The 18,178-nt window shown below is 46.7% G+C and overlaps 2 protein-coding genes and 1 long non-coding RNA gene across 6 annotated transcripts in view; all 3 read right to left on the minus strand.

The window, feature by feature from the left end:
- Positions 1 to 1,516, minus strand: part of LOC133394015 (uncharacterized) — a 35,520-nt gene extending 34,004 nt beyond the window's left edge. Inside the window, exon 1 of the long non-coding RNA XR_009766569.1 lies at positions 1,247 to 1,516. This is a non-coding gene — a long non-coding RNA (uncharacterized LOC133394015). The remainder of the gene's footprint in view (positions 1 to 1,246) is intronic.
- LOC1277459 (mucin-2) overlaps positions 1 to 18,178 on the minus strand; it is a 138,158-nt gene that overhangs the window by 89,904 nt on the left and 30,076 nt on the right. The gene's annotated exons all lie outside the window — the stretch shown is intronic.
- LOC1277456 (lipase 3) lies at positions 2,386 to 3,878 on the minus strand. Its single transcript, XM_316926.5, has 2 exons — positions 3,770 to 3,878; positions 2,386 to 3,705 (listed from the first exon to the last, which is right to left on the minus strand). Exons 1-2 carry the CDS (start codon positions 3,854 to 3,856, stop codon positions 2,617 to 2,619), a joined length of 1,176 nt encoding a protein of 391 aa, XP_316926.5. The 5' UTR covers positions 3,857 to 3,878; the 3' UTR covers positions 2,386 to 2,616.

Below are 18,178 nucleotides of genomic sequence, written 5' to 3' on the forward strand. Positions count from 1 at the left end.
TTGAGATGAGCCAATAGCATCAAAAAGGAAAGGACCACCGGCAAAGATGTGACTTAAAGTGGGTTTAAAAATAGGACGATCTTTCATGTGGTAGTTGGTGCTGGTTAAAGATTGAGAATTCAAACGACAGTGACTCTTGGATATATGACTCTACGTAGCAGATTTTTTTTTACAGAGAGAGTTGAGTTACTCTGCTAAAAGTAATATTGATTTACGCATTCTATTACATTTGGAGTCTTAAAAAGCATAACAAATGAATTTATTTTATTATAGCATTATTACAAGTATCTTAATGTGATTCTTTGTAATGATATCGTACTGCATTCCACTTAATATTCATAAACTTTGATATTCATAAACTATTTATTCCGTGTTCTTGCTTGAAAAATGTATTCTTGTTGGAATTGTACTACAACCCCTAGCAAGGAAAATCTAATTATAAATCCCCTGAGCAAACAACTGCTATACATACAGCCTGGCAGGACTAGTTTGTTTACAAGCCAAAAACATTAGAAAAATTTACAACCAATGATTAGCTAACCAACAATAAGCGCCTGACGGTAATGGTAATCGCTCAAAACAAGCTGCAAACAAGCAAACGGACACAAAAAAAAAACACACGTACATACGAGGATCATTTACAACCCAATCCAATCAATACTTGTCCGTTAGCACACGTTGCCTGCTCGATTGCAGCCCTTGAGCAACCGTCGGCAACAAATGCCCATTCAATAAATGGGGTAAAAACAAACCATTGCACATTGCCGTTTTTGTCCCACGCTATGCTTCTAGCCTTGCGCTAAACAAACGCGGTTAAGAATGATCACCTTGCATGTGTATGCGTCTGGCCTGACGGGGGGAGAAGGTGCACCTGCTTTCCCAAGAACCGTTTTGAAGCCATTTTTCTTTCCTGCAATCACCGTGATTATACAGGGCATCGATGCATGCGCATCGTTCCATAAATCAAACCACAACCTTTCCACATGGGAGACCACCCTCACGCATCCATCAGGCTTGGCTCCCTGCCACTCACGCACACCGGCATGGACATCGGGTACGATCAGATCGGTAGGTACGGTGTAGTACTTCTGCAATCGAACACGATCGACCGTAGGGGTTTTTGATCGCAATCAAATCGATCGATCGATCAAAACGGTACGCAAAAGTGGATTGCCTGCAGCACAGTCCCCAGAGGAGACACAACGCAGGAAAACGAAGGGCTCAAGAAAATGGGTGAGTTTTGTACCGCAATTACAGCTTCATAAATTTGTATTAATGTTTTCACGCTTTTGTGTTGTCCGATTGCGATCCGATTGCGATTGGATCTATGTTGGTGATCCGTTCCGATGCAATGGGAATCGTATGGGACGATCGCACGGTACGAGCTAGGAGCGGTTCGATATTACAACTTCCCCATACGAATCTATTACTGTCGCGCTGATTGCCTGTCATTTGGTGGGCACCATTTGGAGCTGGAGCATGATCATAGGGCACGATACCGCAGTTGCAGGGAAACATACCTGGATGGAAAGGAAAAAAAACAAAGAAAAAACGTTAGTAATGTAATGAAGAAGGAAAATATCAAGTTTTAAAAACTATGATTTTGCTTGATAAATGACAATAAATTGCAATATATGGCACTATAATTAATTTTCGGCTAAAATAAAAGGGAAACAGATTATTTAATCAATCGTCAAGAATTTCCATTTGTCACAAAAAGCAACAGCCTGTTTCGTTCAATTGCAAACTTTCTTTCACCTTACATCATCCAGCCAACAGCACACGGAAAGATTTAAAATAGGAAAGTCAAAAATCACTTTCGCTCTCGAAAAAAAAAATGCTTTATTTTCTAACGCAACGCCACGGTGCATCCGTTGCGTATAACCGCGCACAGCGCCATAAAACATTTGTGTGACTGCGATGAAAACGATGCTTCTTCGCGTAATAAATAAAATCACTGCTTCAAAAACGGCACTAAACCTATAAAAGCTCGCCGAAATGGAAGAAAAAAAAAACTCCACACATCACACGACACGAAACGATATAGAGAGAAGAGCCAAAAAACTCACAAGCTCTAATCGGACGATTTTGGGATCCGTTTGCGCGCTTCACGCATGCGTTACTCGGGATCGGTTGCGCGGAAGTGAGCACGGATTGCGTCTGTTGTTGCGTGCTTACATGCATGAAAATTTGGCAGAGGCATCACAGCACACACACACACAGCAAAAACATACCCTACAACAAATCATTACAACGCAGCCAACCGGCTACGGTAAGGCACCGGCAAGAGGGCAAATTAACATTTTTGCTAATTTTGTTCGATAACTTTCCGTGATGGATTAGATGTAATTTTTGTTCAAGCAGTGCCAAAATTTACATTTTTTTTGCAAAACGGGAAAATGGAAAACTCAACGGAGAGGATATAATTATTATAAATTTCGTAATTAAAATTACACGCTCAGTGGAGTACATTGTGCAACAGAGTGTAGTTGGTACAAAAGTAGCAAAATATGCGCCGCAGTAGTGAAGGTTGTTGAACAAAAAAACAATAAATTTTGAAGTTTTTCCATGTTACTAAACCAACTTTTACATCTTTGCCTGTGTCCCTCCATTCCTTCATTTCTTCTCAGCCGTCCCGCGCTGATCCGTCAGTGATGCCACCACCGACCGATACAGCCGGTGCGCGTTCGTATCGTACAGATAGTCGATGTGGTTCCACTTGCGCAACCCGATCCGATGCTTGTGCACCACGTTGGGCAAGCTGTCCGCCAGGTCCTCCACATCCTCCGCCGGCACAAAGTTATCCGCCTCGCTGTAGTACAGCGAGATCGGAGCGGTCACATTCGCGAGCGGATACTCGGGCGGCACTCGCGCCCCGTACCGCCTCACATTCCCGCCCGGCCCGTAATCGTACTGCTGGAACGACTTGGCCAAATGGTTCCGGCCAAAGTGCAGCAGCTGGTACAGCGAGCATCCCGCCGGCGTGTTCGCCAGTATGTCGCCCACGATCGACCGATTGATCGAATCGTGCACGCCGGTAAAGTACCACACGTTCGTCAGCACCAGATCGGTCGGGATCAGGCCCATCTTGTGGCCAGCGTGCAGCAGCTCCACCGGTGACCCCGCCCCACGGCCCACTATCTCGTACGTGCGTGTCATTTTCGCGATCGTTTCCAGCTCCTCGACGCGCGTGGTGAACTGAAACACGGGCGAGGTGGCCCGGTGAATGTAAGCGGCCGGTGCCATCAGATGCACGCTGGCAAACTTCCGATTGTACAGCGGGCGCATGCTTGCCATCACCAGAAACACGGCACCGCCCTGCGAGTGGCCGATGTAGTGCAGCGTATCGGAGGAGCTGTTGATGCGGATGTAGTCCACCATGGCGGGCAGATCGTACAGGCCCATCTCGTGGAAGCTGAAGCGCCAGTATTCGGCATCTTTGCGGGAGAGCTTGATGTGCTCTTTGGAGAACGTGTTGCCGCGCACGTTCCCCAGCCAAACGTCGTGCCCTTGGTCGGCGGCTATGAAGGCGAGCGCTTTGTCCGGCCCCTGCACGGTCCAGTCGACCGAGGAGGCAATCAAACCGTGCATGATGAGCACGGGTGCTCCCTTGCCCGGGATGCGCACGAGCGTGAGGATGTAGCCGTCCTGCGTGGTGACTTTGTGCAGCTCGACCGGATATCCGTGGCGTGTGATCGAGTGGCGCTGTGGAGCAAAGAGTTTTGTAGCTTACATTTGTTCTTTACGGAACGCAGAGTTGAGCGTTTACCAGTATATCATTTGGATTTTTGGCACCTAAAACGTGGGTGATCGATGCGGTCAGTGCCAACAGGTACAACGCTGCGCGGCAAGCCATGGCTGAACACTAACTGGCACGTTAGTGGATTTTATATTCCACACATGACCATTGGCCATTGCTTGTATGATCGTATCGGAAGCGTAATTAGCTACCATTACCCTTTAATAACCGAGCAATTGAAAATGGATCACGTTGATTTGGGAGATACTTATTTAATGAGCTTTAACTGCCTTTTCAAACAGTTTAAAACTGCTCTTTGTTTCATTAACTATTGGAATATATTTTTAATTAAACAGGGTGATCTTTATGTTTCAGAAATGAATGGAAAATTATATTAAAATGGAAGCTATAAATTGTTGACAGACGCCAAAAACTGTCGGACCATTTTATTAGCGGAGCAGCACGCAATCGCGCCGGTTGATCTTGTCATGCACGCATGCACTCATCTGCCACATTGAAATGACAGTTCCGGACCATGTGTTCACCTGTGTCACTTAGCGAGAGTGCGTTTCATTACGTTCCATCCATTTTCACAGTGATCACAGTCGTAGGAGATCATATCGTACAACAACTGGCAGAGCAATTAATTTCAATTTTCCCGTTTCCATCCAAAATACTCCACATCAATGTCAGAAAAGACTGGTAGCTGCAAAAAAGGGGTATTTTATTCAACATAATCACAAAGATCGGATCACTCGGCTACGCAAGCCGCAAAAGTACAATGGTGAAAAGTGGCCCAGACAGTATGGATAGCTGAGGAACCATCCCCAAAAATAAGCCGAAACCAATGCGAAAAAAAACCGCCCAACTACCGCCCTTACGAATTGTTTTACCGTGCTTAGCCTTTACTTAGCCGCAGGCGAAAGTTGCCCCCGGCCCGGCAACCTGCAACCAATCGGCGAGCGAAAGATCTGATGCGAAAGATGCCAATCGCGCACACAATTCATCGCTTTTCAGGCAATGAGATGAGCATTAAAATGGGTTTCCGCTTTCCCGGGCGGCAGCGTCGCAGTAAAAAGCGTGCGCTTCCGGAAAGCGCAATCCTCCGTTTTAGCCGCAACTCCATCCGTCCGTCTGTCACACCTTTTCCGAGTTGGGCGTCTGATTTTGATCACCGCTCGAACAATATGTACAATATGAAAAAGGAAAAACTACTTCAACCACACAGTCAGCGCTGGAGACGAGTTTTCCAATTTTCCATGCTTCCAGTAGCAAGAAGTCGTCCGCAGCGCAACGCCCCGCCTGGAGCGTATGATTTGGCGGCAAACGCGAGGCGAGCATCTTCATCAAGCGCCACAATAGCGAAACCATGACGACGCTGCTGCTGATGATGGAGAAAATTGGCTCGCTGGAAGGGAAAACCGAACCCCCGTGCACTAGCGTACAGGGTGCGAGCAAATGTGTGTGAGTGTGTTAGTAGAAAACGCGCCGACGCCAACTTTGATGGGCGATTTTATAAAGGCACCAACTTGCCGCCGTTGCAGTTTATGGTAAAGGTGGGTTTTCTCCCGAGCATAACCGTTTGCTGCCAATGGAAATGTGTTTTTTTTTCCTGCTCGCCGTTTCATTGGTGGGGAGGAACAGGTAAGTTCAACAAACTGTTTTTCTTCTATTTCTCTTTTTTTTTTGATTTCCTGCCAACATTTGACTCATCTGCTCATCCGCTCGCTCTAGGGAACATAAGGGAACAAGTTAATGTGGTTTGGGGTAGGAACAGGGCCCACTTATCGCTAATGAGCATCTAAAATGTTTACTGCTTCGTGCAGCAGAGGACGCGGCGAGTGCATCGCAAGTGTGAATTAACGAGTCGGGTTAATTTGGGCGATCTCAATCGCAAGCACCAACGTTATGATGCTCACGTTTCATGAACTCTTCACCCTGCAATCTTTTGGCGAGGGATGTGAGGATGCGACTAACATTAGAGTGAGAAATATTATGGTTAAATCTATGCCATTAATCTTCCATTCTATTGTGAGAACTATGCGCAGCCTTTCGTTAGGTTCTTGTTGAGTAGTTTCCAAAATGCATGTCCCTCATCTTAAAAAGAGCTTATCAAAAACTAACAAGCCATAAAGTGAACATTCTTATTACCATTTCATTGAAAATCGCAATCCTAATAACCGCCTCAAGCTGTTCCTTCCTTGCAAACCTGCTTAATCAGATGATTTTATTTAAACGTGTCAAACATCAAAATTCCACCAATACTCGACCACACACGGCAGCAACACCAACGCTAGCTTCCCTTTCACGCAGCTCTCGGGATCGATAATTTATGCCACCAGTGCTTGACGTCCGCTGCTAATCGAGGCGAAATATTTATGAAGGAAACACTTCCAAGGACGACGCCTACCGACGACGTTCCTCGAATGGAGTTTTGAGCAAACACACCGCAGTTCCACTGCACTGCAAGAAACGCTAATTTGTTCGCATTCGATCGTGTCTTCCGATCGTACATACGCTCTCTGTAAGGGTTTGGTTGCAACTGTTCTGTTCCGGAGCGGTGCCACCAAACATGTTTCAACCAATTCCGAAGCAAATTCCCATTCCCGGCCATGTTCGCACACCCTTTTACAGGCACTGCTGCGTGACATTCTGTTGCTGCTGCGGCATGTCGGCACGTGTCGCGCGGTAATGGCACAACACCAGAAGCCCACAGTCGATCGATTCGCTGCCAACGCGAAGGAGAATAAAAAGCAAACCACGGTTCGGGCCATTTCGATATAAAGTCGAACAATGAGTACAACAAAACCGGGCGTTAAGACACACCGCAGAAAGGTAGGTGCTGGTGGTAGGTGCACCGTACCAAAACCTTGCTCACATGCGCGCCTAGTTGCGCGGTTTCGGAAGCAAATGTCAAGGATCTGGAGGATCGTGTATGTTGTCGCGACGGCGTGACAGCTATTGAAGGCGAATCTTCCAACTCTTCCAAGTGGGAATGGTGTGTACGTTTTGTAATAAGCATTGGGAGATTGAAAAGCGTTCAAATTAGCGTACTAACAATACAGGTGAGTGTGCTAACAACGCCATCAACTGAAGATGCGACTCCGATCGAGAGGGCTTACGGAAATTCACACCCCGATCCAAACACACCATTCCCAAAAGCCTATACGCCTTCGTGAGGTGTGGTTCTCGCTTACCTATTGATGGATGATTGGATTAACCTTTTTAACGGGCCGAACTGCGCCACAGCCTAGATAATAGGACCTTGCCCTTGCGAGGACGGCACACCGTTACAGCACACGGAAGGTGTCCGAATTGTGTTGTGTTGAGTTGCGAGTGGCGAGTAATTGTAGGCTCAGTCTTTTTCTGACACTGGGCGCCATCAATAATGAGATGATATATTTACGAGGTCATCCACTTGACATCTGCATACCACGAGCCCTCTGGTCAGTCAGACCAAAACACCCAAAAACAAACAACAATCCAGAATCCTTCAAGCTAATTATGTATTTCACTTCTAGGTCTGCGAGAGGTCGCAATGGGAACTGTTGACCGAGGAGATTTGAGACCATTGTTTCAGCCTCGGACAAGTGCGGGCCTCCGTAAAGGCCTCTAGCACCAAACACCAACCAACGGTACCAAGGAGGGCGATAATTGCAGGTTATGGGCCCTCTCGCACTTAACTCGAGATCGTGTGCTTTTTGGAAGATCACGGTGTTAGGAAGATTGTGGCGCGGTGTGGCTTCTGAAGCGAGGCGTTGGGCGTTTAGCCTCCATGCATGCACAATTCCACGAAGCGGGTGTGATTGATGAAGGTGAGGGTTTTTAGGAAAATTGGATGAGCTTATAATAAGCGGACCCGCTCGGATCGCTTTGTGGAGCACTTTTTTTTTTTGGGGTAAAGGTTAAACGGAAGAGATTTATTAGTCTAGCACCTCATAAAGCGCATTTAAGGATGGGTAATGAATGGGCTTAACACAGGGGGATTAGGAGGTGTTTTGATAATGTTATTGGGCCGTTTTGTGGTGAGAGGGATGAAAAGGATCATCCCTGTGTCCTAGATTTATAATCGCAAATGGGGTACACCTTCTTTAGTGGGTTGATCCTGAAGTATTTTTTCCGCAAGCAAGCAACAATACGAAGCTCAAGCCGGACAAAAAAAAAGACTCGACCGCCTTGAAGACCATAAATAATCCCTTCAAAGACTGTGGCGCATAATAAGTCAATCCACCACCTAACAACACCACCAAGGAACGGGAAGCACGATCAATTAATCTTCCCCCGACCCACCCTGTTTCAGGCAGCGGTTTCGTGTAGATCAGGAAGTTGTATGGGGGCCATTTATACAAGCCAAACCCAACTCCGGGTGGACTATTGAACTCATACGGGCGATCTCTCTATATCAGATTGACGCACAAATCGAAGCGTCCCAGCATCAATCAACTGTTCCCAATCAGTAACCCGACCGAAACACGCCACGTCCTCTCCAGTCAACTCTCCGGTCATCTCCGGCTGAATGCTTCCATCGTCCCGGGGAGCACTTGTTGTTTTATTGATTGACAGACGGGACACGGTAAAGGTTATTATTACCAGAAATTGAAACAAGTTTGAAGGTCAGACACTTCAGCAATGATGCCTGGCGCGCATGATCTCTCCTCTACCGAATGTCCTAGATAGAAAGGTTGACCACTAAGGCGCACTAAAGGAAGAGATCATGGCGGAACGTGCTTTTGGCCTACTTACAAGACTGCGCAAAAACCGGCCCGCCGATGCTGACGCGATCATGTTGTGTTAGTAGCGCGTGCAGGTCGCCCTATGATTTGCTCTTCACTTTGTTACCGATTCCAGAGGTGCTCCATTTTTTAGGTCATCCCTTGGCCCTGAAGCGAAGCGAATTGTGATTCTCAAACAAAACCTTTAAGACGGTAAACGACAACTTTTGAGCTTTTTTCTTCTTCATATGGAATATCGAATCCGACTTTTCGATCGCCTTGAATGTCATCCGAGATATAGTCCATCAAGCGATTAAGCCGGCTGGACTTAAGCACCCAAAGTCCAAGGCAACCACCAGAATGTTCTTGAAGAACATTGCACAGGCTCTTGACTCCTGCGGGACTCGTTTCTCACGGCCAACCTCACGCGGTCGCCAATCAGTGCGATCGCCGATTGCGAATGACATACACTCATAAATAAAACAATCCTTACATTGCTGGGCTAAACACCGGGGCGCAGTACCGCGGGTACTGGAATAATTTCAGGAAGTAAAAGTAGCTCCTACCGATCGGTTGCGATCATGCGAACACGCTGCGATTTAGTTTTGTTTCTTGCTTGTACGCGTTGTACAAGTGTGTCTGTTTGTTTTTGCACACCGCAACAGCTTCGATTCGAGCTGAAGGTCGTCCAGCTGCTTACACGAGCGATAGCGTGCGCCGGCGACTCCAAGAGAATGGCAGTAGATTGATCCCGTTTTTGTTTGCTTCTCCAAACTGTCCGTTGCGGAACGGAGAGCGCTCGATCGAACGCTTAACTACGCTCAAACGCGTAGAACTTGGGCGAGCCGGTTTGACGATGGTAATGGCGACCGAAAGGTGCTTGATCGGGACACGATCTCGATGGAATTTTCCACCGTCCATCAACTGAGGGTGGTGCCGGTGGTGGTTTGATTTGTGCCAGGTGACACATTAATGACAGAGTGTGCGGCGGCGCTTGCTGGTTTCTTGAACTCACCTCGCCAATTCTGACCACGATGGATACGATTGCGTGGTTGGTACGCGTTAGCAGCCAGATTAAGACATTGACCAGCGTGCTAAAATTGCTAGTTCGATAAAATGGTGGCGTTTATCGTGCCACCGCCACCAGGCTGCTTCCGTGCGTCCAAGCGAACTGAACATAATTCATGCTTCAATTCCAACATTATTATTATAATTTCCGCATACCGCTCGAGACTGGTCGGTTCTAATCTTAGATAAGCTAACTATCGCTTTAGAAGCCGGAATGAAGAAGTCTGACCTTCGCGTAATGGAACCGTTTTTTTTTGCCATCAAATGGCCTCAACACGTCCCATACTCAATATGCCCCCTTGTTTAACCCTTATGGTGCGTGCCTAGCTGCCGTAGTTGCTCAATATGACCATAATTTTAATGATCAATTCAGATCATGCTACCAAATTAGCTTTGCACGGGCGGATGCTGGCCTGCTGCTGGAAGAAAGGTTGCGACCCTATTAAGAGAGGAAGTCAACAGTCTGAGGTCGAACTAATTCCGATCAGCGCTGAACTCCAACTCGTGCCAACCGGTCCAAGCTGAAAACATTTAATGGTAAAGCGATGTGATTGAATCGGTAAAAAAGGGGGAGAAAATGAAGTGAAGCAATGATTCAGTATGAGCCTTTAACCGAACAGACCTGTCAACGCATTGGAAATAATGGCTCCGTTGACATCCGGCCGCTAACAAACACGAGAAGCTCCTGCTGGCACGTCGTCTGTCGTTTGTCACCACCCGACGACGAAAGGGTTCTTGCGACGTAGCCAAAGAAAGCCATTACCGAATGCTGGCGATGAAGTAATAGCTCTGTGCTACCATTATTGCTTTTCTCTCTCTGTCTCTGTCTTCTCTTGCTAGTCTTGCTTCCCCTTATGACACCACGCATGTGTATGTGGGGATTTAAATTAGATAATCCAAAGCGCTGCCAGAACCTCCCCCAACGGGTTGCACCATTAATGTGCAAACCTGGCAGCAGACACTGCAGAGCAGAGCAAAAAAACACGACAAAAAGGGAAAAATGGGTAATTGTGCATGCGCACCAGTCAATCCGTTGCTCTATCTCCCGCCCTGGCTGTCCGGTGGTTTGTGCGGGGTGACTTTCGATTTCGTTCGATGCACTCTCATTGGCAGGAAATTGGCTGACTTTGGCATGCGGGAGACGCAACCGCTTTGAGAGGGGGATGGGAGAGCTGTACCAACGCACTCACCTCGGTGCGGTCTGATGGATGGGTAGAGCTGACAGTGACATCAGTGAAACTCGACGGTAACGCACGGTTACGATTGCGACCTGTGTGCGCAAAAAAAACCTCCCCCCCCAATGGGTTACAACTTTCTTCGCGATTTTGTCGTTCACCCTTTTTCACCCCCCTTCACTGCAAGCTGCCGCACGTGCCCGGGAAGGTTTCGGTAATGAATGTGTTTCATAAAATCGATACACGTGGGCGCTTGGGAAGGGTTTTGGTGGACGGCTTTGGGCGGAGATGGATGTTCAATTATGCAATTTAATTCGTTTTCAATTGGCCCAAGAAACTTGGGTGGCTTGGGAAGATGGGCGGAACTGGAGCATGTGGAGTTAGAGTTTGGAGAGTTTAGTTGGACGAAGAAGGGACTCGTGCATGAGGGACTTTGGATGAAGGCTGTACATTGGGTTTAAGTGATACTTGGTTACATATTGCCGACAATGCATAGTTGCAGAAAACACTGTCATTTCTTAATTAAAATGATTAGAGATTTACTGTAAATCCATCGTACTATGCTGAGGAAAATAAAACTTATAGTAAGATATACATCTTCTTACATGTTTGGTTCATCAAAATTCATTCATCTTAAATTCGTTTAAGAACACGTATCACCTATGATATCTTTAATTTTGGAATAATTTCTGCACGGAAAACATCCTACGTGTATGATCATCAATTATTAACAAGAATATCTGGAAGATCTGGAACAATTCTCATAAAAAAAAAGAATAAATTAACCAAACTTGCACATATAAAAATATATAAAAAAAACTATATGGTGCGTAAAATAAAAAATTAATTGACGATATTTCATCATCATTGATTGATCAGGCAGCAATGGATATGATAAAAAGTAATAAAATAAGAAACGAAACATCTAATAGGCTTTAAAAAAAACTCTGATAATAAAATATGTAATATTCTGGAGATGTTTGAGATCGCCTTAACTTATACTAGTTATTCTTCATTTTTAATTTCAGAATAAACTGAGGATATTGTGTACGGAGTAGAACTCAAATTTGAAGATAAAACAAAATTATACAGTTGATAGCATTTAGCAAAATAACATTTTGAATTATCTGAGGAGTGTAGAAAACTACAGTTTTGCAATAAATATGATTTACATCCGATGAATGGATCTTCTTCTATAAATTGAAAATTAAAAAATAGATAAAATATCAACTAAAACCTTAAAATTCAAAATGTATATTTGCTTAACTATTTAAGTTCATATTCCATCCTAACTGTGCAGTCTCAGGCTGGGTAATAACGCTGAAAAGATAATATACATCTCACTGTTCCCTCATAAAGTTCCTACCTATTCCTCTGATTGCTCAACCGATGCTATACATTACTTTTTATTAGCTCAATTTTCTCACCGGAAAGGAAAAACTAACAACCTAAACTGTATGATAAACTAATATTCCATTAATTCATCTCTTATGAATTATTAGTCCGATTACAAATTGCACAAAAAAAACCATTGACGAAAGGATTTAAACTATCAAATAAATTTCCCTCGTGCTACGTCCAATTAACCGAAAGAATAATTGCACTTCCCCATTTTTGCAAAACTCCTTTCACTCTCTCACAATCTCCCCAGGCTGGGCGGCCGCACAGCTAGCAGAAAATGTAAATTGTTTTAAATTAAGCCATCGAATTAAACTAAACTGTCCGCGGCGAATAAACACCCTGTCCTTGGGGGGTGCTAGCTTTCTCACCTGCTTTTCCCATTACATGTTCCATCGAACGAACGCTCGGTCTCACGACGCGATGGTGCGGGTTCTCGTGCACATTCGCGCCGCTGTGCTAAAAAAGTTGCAAACTTTCCGACCACTGCCCGTGTACAACCGACCGGGTGGGTCAGGGCAATTATCGTGCACTATCTTCCGCCAGTTCCGTTTTGCTAGCTCTCCCACTTCCGAGCATTCGCGGGATGGATGGTTCCTCTAATTGAATCTTAATGACGGAACTGTGACCAACGCTAATTCGGTAACCGCCACTGATTACACGTAGTAAAAACGGAACAATTGCCCCTATCTAATGGTCTTCTTCAGCTTTTCGCTCAGTTTTTGTCAGCCCAACTGTAAAAATAAACCTCTACAAAACTTTCTCACAGCCTTAAAGACCGTTTGGCCTTGCCGGACTTACGGCGTTAGTTCTGCAAACTGTGGGAGGGTCGGAAGTTTGGGCGACCTTCAAAGCAAAACACACACCAGCAAAAGAACGCGACCGTGCAGCCTCCCGAGAATGTGCAGCTCAATTAGACAATTAGTAAAACAAAAAAAAAAACGGCTACAAAATGGCCCCAAAACGCCCGTTCGATATTGCACAATGGCGCACCGCTCGATGGGTCGTTGGGTTTTCCGAGCCGTGTCGCTGATAAACGCGCGATCTACGACCGATCTGCGGACCTTCGATTCATTAGACGCGATCTTCAATCGGCAAACACGAATCACGGCGAATGCCAAGCACAAATTGCAAACCCCCGCAAACGTTCCCGTTCCCCTTTACCACGCTGGGCGAGTGTGAACCGTATCACGGTCGCGGTCTTGGAAGTGTTTTGGACCCTAACACCAGGCTCATTAGTCTCCACCACATGGGTTTGCGTCTTTCTTCTCTTGCTGAAGATCGCGCACTTCGCCATCACCGTTTCGACCGAGGAAGCGAGATATTGATCGATGGTTTACTGGTTCGATCGGTTCACCGTTACCGTTTGGTCGAGTGGGCCGAGGCCACAACATCGTTGACTCACGCGTTCGTGCACCTTTCCTCCGTCCAGTGGTACAATTAACACCACACATGAGGACCTCCACCGCAGTCAACTCATCATCACTCAACATTCTTGCACCGGGGTTGGGTTGAGTCCAGTCCACATACCACCCTCCTGGCAATGACACTGAGCGCGTTACAGCACTGCCACTCCACAAGCCGAGCGATGCCGAAGTGCACCAGTTACCAGCAGTGCCAAACGTGGCATTGAACATTAAACACTTTTACGTGACTGTGAACGATACGAAAACCTTCAGCAAAGACAGACAGTAATAGACGCGAGCAGATAGCTGATGTACACCGTATTTTTGCTCCACTTTTGGCTGGAGGTACCCTCTTTTACGGCTATATAAGGAACTCTCAACACTCGGGAACCTCGAACCGAAAACAAAAAAGTATTATTTTTGCACTTTCCACTTGATACGAATGGGCTGCAAGGTTGATTCCAAGCAGGGTGCACACACACACACCCCATTTTTGGGTGGAACAAAACATTCCATGCTTCCACCTATCCACCTATTGACCTCTCTCCCTCTCTGCACGATATTTGACAGGATAATTGGTGTGGTGGCCTGCTAAAGCCCCCTAATCCACACACCCCGCAAGCACCGCCACGGACGGAAACGATCGCACCAGATTGAGGTGTGATATTGTAGTTCCTTAAAAGTGCATACCGCAGGCCGGAGCGGTTTATGTCAGCTGTTTGATGAGGATTAATGCCGGATATCGGGCAGGGCTGATTAGTAAAAGTGTGCCACCACTGAGGCCGATGCGAGCAGTGTTCCGTCTCTGACCTAGACCTGCTTTTGTTTGGGGTGGATTTTCTGGCCGCCTAACCTCCACGCAGATATGGGCAGTGGCGTTCATGTTCTGTCAGATCCACACACACACACGCACGAACGTAAGCCAATGGATTAAATATTGAGGAAGCTATAAAATGCTTTTATATACTCCGGACAAGCTCTTTTATAGTGCGTCACACGGCGAAGGCGAAGCGAGCATCGGCGCTGGCAGCGATCGACTTCACTCCAATCTTACCATCTGGAGCAAACACATTAATAAAAAAACGACAACAAAATCGAGGTGTCTATCTGCACGATCACGATGTCGATCAGAAATACATTCCACGCGATGTTCTAGTGCGCACCGTTTGCTGCTACTCCGCTCGTTCGTACCCGTTCTGTGTCTTGCCACTGTTCAGTATCTCGACACTCTCTGGCCCTTTTTGCTCTGAACGACTGCGTCGACGTGTTTGCCGGCTCTTAAATTAACCTGTCATTCGGCAGCGCATACCCTTTTCGGTGCACACACACCCAGCAAACACCCATAGCGATCCCACTCCCAGCAGCAGCAGCAGCAGCACAAACCGCGTCGTCCATCCTGACGTTAAGCCCCCGCCGCGTGCCAGGATGCCTTCGAGCCGGGCGTTTGCGATGGCAATTAAATTAATTGCCTTTAGCCGCATCGCGTAACTGTCGGCTTGGGCTACCCGCTTTCGGGGTGTGTGTGTGTGAGGGGGAGAGATCACGGGTTAGTGGAGCAAACCCGTTCGCCGAAAGGAAAGTGTTTTGACGAGGGGGTCGCATTTTCACACCGCCCGGGCTCACAGTTGGCGTTGGAACTGTCCCAGAAAAAGGGACGCCTGTGAGTTGGAACGCAACACACCCGTGCTGTAATGTGGCGAAGACTGTGATCGATGATGGTAGGATCATTAGGTGAGGTGTTGGTCGGGAATCCTTTCAAGTGAGGTTAAGGTGGAAATGGATGACTCAGAGAAAAGTTGGAGCCGGATCGTCGTGTTGTTTATGTTATTAATACAGAATAGTCGCTCAAAGGTGTATCTGAAAGGGAAATATGTCTAAAATGCTTGAGCACGGGAAACTATTTGATCACAGTGTTACGGAGCATTCAAGACTCTAAGTGTTCAACTATGTTCTCCATGGACCGCACAATTGAATTGAATCAGTGACTTGTGATTCTCTTATAAGGCTACAGCAAATTTATGAAGTTCAAATTCGAGTTCGATAAATCAACTTTCCAATTGCGGAAATGGCGTATCTCCGATCAAGTAAGAAAATATCAAGCTGATGAAGATACACGGGAAACAAATTAGAAAACAACAGACTGCATTACTGTTATTTATTAAGGTATGAAGATATTGAGATGGCTCATGATTGATTCTTTATTTGAAACTGTCTGAAATTCATCCATCCAAAATTATATGATCTTTCAATCGAACAGTTTTATTAAAATAATTATAGAAACCCTTTTATGGTTTTAGACTATTCAAAAGCTGCAGGATTAACCTTCCGACGTCGTAGACAATTAAATAAAAAAAAGTACCCAAAAACAGTCCCCAAACCTGTTCCACACCCATCGAAGGTCAACCAATCCATCCAATGCTTCTGTCTTCAACCTGCACGCGCTACTTGCCCAAACCCACGCGAGGACGCAATTACGCATCCGCAAGATAAATTGAACATCCAATCTTAATGATCTGACCCCATATACGAGTGGTAGTTTCGCACGGCTCTGCCGTCTCGTAGTCCATCGGTGGCAGGCAGGGGGAATTCCAATCGTCTAACAGCTGATCGTGCAGCCGAGGTGACGACTTCTTCACTTGATTTGCATGCTCGCACACGCACAATCAGGGTCGGGGACGGTTGATCTTGGCAGTTCATCAGCATCATCCTCCCGGTTTGTACTACTGCCGGCATGGTCGTGGTCGTGCCCAGAGCCCACAATACCCAAGCCCATTACTTCATACGCAGCCGCACTATCGGCATGTGAAAATCAGACCACCAACTCTGGCGGCCGGTACATGAGCACACCAATCACAACAATACACAAACGGCTTACAAGCGGCTGACCTTATTCCAGCGACAGCAGCCCCCTTGAGTGACTACGCCGGACCCGGGTAGTGATCATTAACTTGTGTGACCTGTACACAGAGTTGCTTTTGCTGGTACGGTGTTTTGTTTCGGCGACAGCGCACAGACACAGGTAGCCGTGCACCTCCAAAACCCGCGTCGCAGCTGCCAACGGGCGGGCACGAGCTACCTTCGAGCGAGGTGATAAATAGCAGCTACACACATCGGACAACGTTATCGTTGATTACTCTCCCGCCCCGGTTGGTGGTAATTACGTGAATTTCGAGTGTGATTTGCAAATTTGTTAACACCGTCCAAATACACGCTGCGTCGACGACTCTTTGCTGATGCTGGTGCACGCACGTGTGTGAACGACGAAGGTCGATCGCATAGTGAACCGTAGTGCCGCTGCAAGTGAATGCTAAAATCCTTGCCCGTCTAACGGCGTTACCTAACGTCTTCTCGTGCAATTGCTTGCCCTAACTGATCAAGATTATGCTTGTGACGTGCTGCCCTTGGGATCGGGTTTCCTTTCTACCCCTTGGTGGGCTAACGAGTGAAAATTGGATAATTTGACGTGAGAGAGTGTGCCCTCTTCGTGCGTTCTCCATTAGCCGGGCCAAAAATGCCAACTGCATGAGTACTTCGTATATTTAATGGACATTTTTGGCGCTCATTTTGGAGCAGCATTAGAAGGAGGCGAGAAGCGTTAAATGTCACATTGCACATGCTGCTTAAGCGGCAGTTATGTGCCCATTTTGTACCCATTAAGCAGCCGCTCGCCCCCGAAAGAAGCTACACTGGAGCACTTTGCGCCTCACCCCAAGATCGAGAAGAATGATAACAATTTATTCAAAATTCTTGTCACACCTTTTGCTAGAAGTGGAGGCACATTCTCACGGTTTTGTTGTGGCGAGGACCTACCCCTTTAGAACATGACAGGTCACATTTGTTCTGTGGCCCTCTATCGGGCCTGATCGTTAGTCAAAGTTGTTCAAGAAAGTTGCACAAAAAAGAAGGCTCCACCGGATCAACCGCTCAATCAATCATTCCGCAAAGAAACATCTGTTCTCGCGTTTACCAGCCGGAGAAGCGGTCGGTTGTCTTTGAAGAAGCAGCCAGAAGAAGGGGGCTTTGCTTGACATCTTCAACCACAAATTGGCACGGAGCGAAGGAGCGATCATTAATTACAACGGTCTGATCGCGGGGTGTTGAGTTGTTCCAATTAAAGAAGCTTCCAAGTGAACTGCAAACTAACGACTCCCTGCTGATCCGCTCGGTGTGCGACTCTGCTGAGTTCACTGAGGTAAGTGCCGTGCCTAGAATTGGCATCACATTCCATACCATACCGCTGTGGGATGGTCTAAAGCTTGCCGGCGACCTGGGCCTCGATCGATACTGCCGCGACATCGAGCTGCCGTCAAGCGACAAGCGCTCTTCATCGATCGGTAGCTCTTCCTCGTGATGGCGAGCATCCCATACCCCCCTCGCACGGTCCAGTACAGCACCACCACAGGTCGGTCTAGCAGAAGTAAGACCTTCACAAACGACCGCAATCGATTGTTTGATGCCTCTTTCTTCTTCCCCGTATCCCGTGCCGGTGGTGAATGTGCATTCGCATTCCGTGCATTCGATGACATTTTAATAGCGATCGAAGGTCGAAACGAACGGTATTGGAAGAATCGCACAATTAAATCATATTTCTCTGTACCTTGTGCCTACTTTGCATACCGGGTCCGCTTTGAAGGAGGTCCGCCTGATGGCTTAATCAACTATTTACGATTTACGCATTAA

Source organism: Anopheles gambiae, chromosome 3 (assembly GCF_943734735.2).
Source record: "Anopheles gambiae chromosome 3, idAnoGambNW_F1_1, whole genome shotgun sequence".
NCBI lineage: Eukaryota > Metazoa > Arthropoda > Insecta > Diptera > Culicidae > Anopheles > Anopheles gambiae.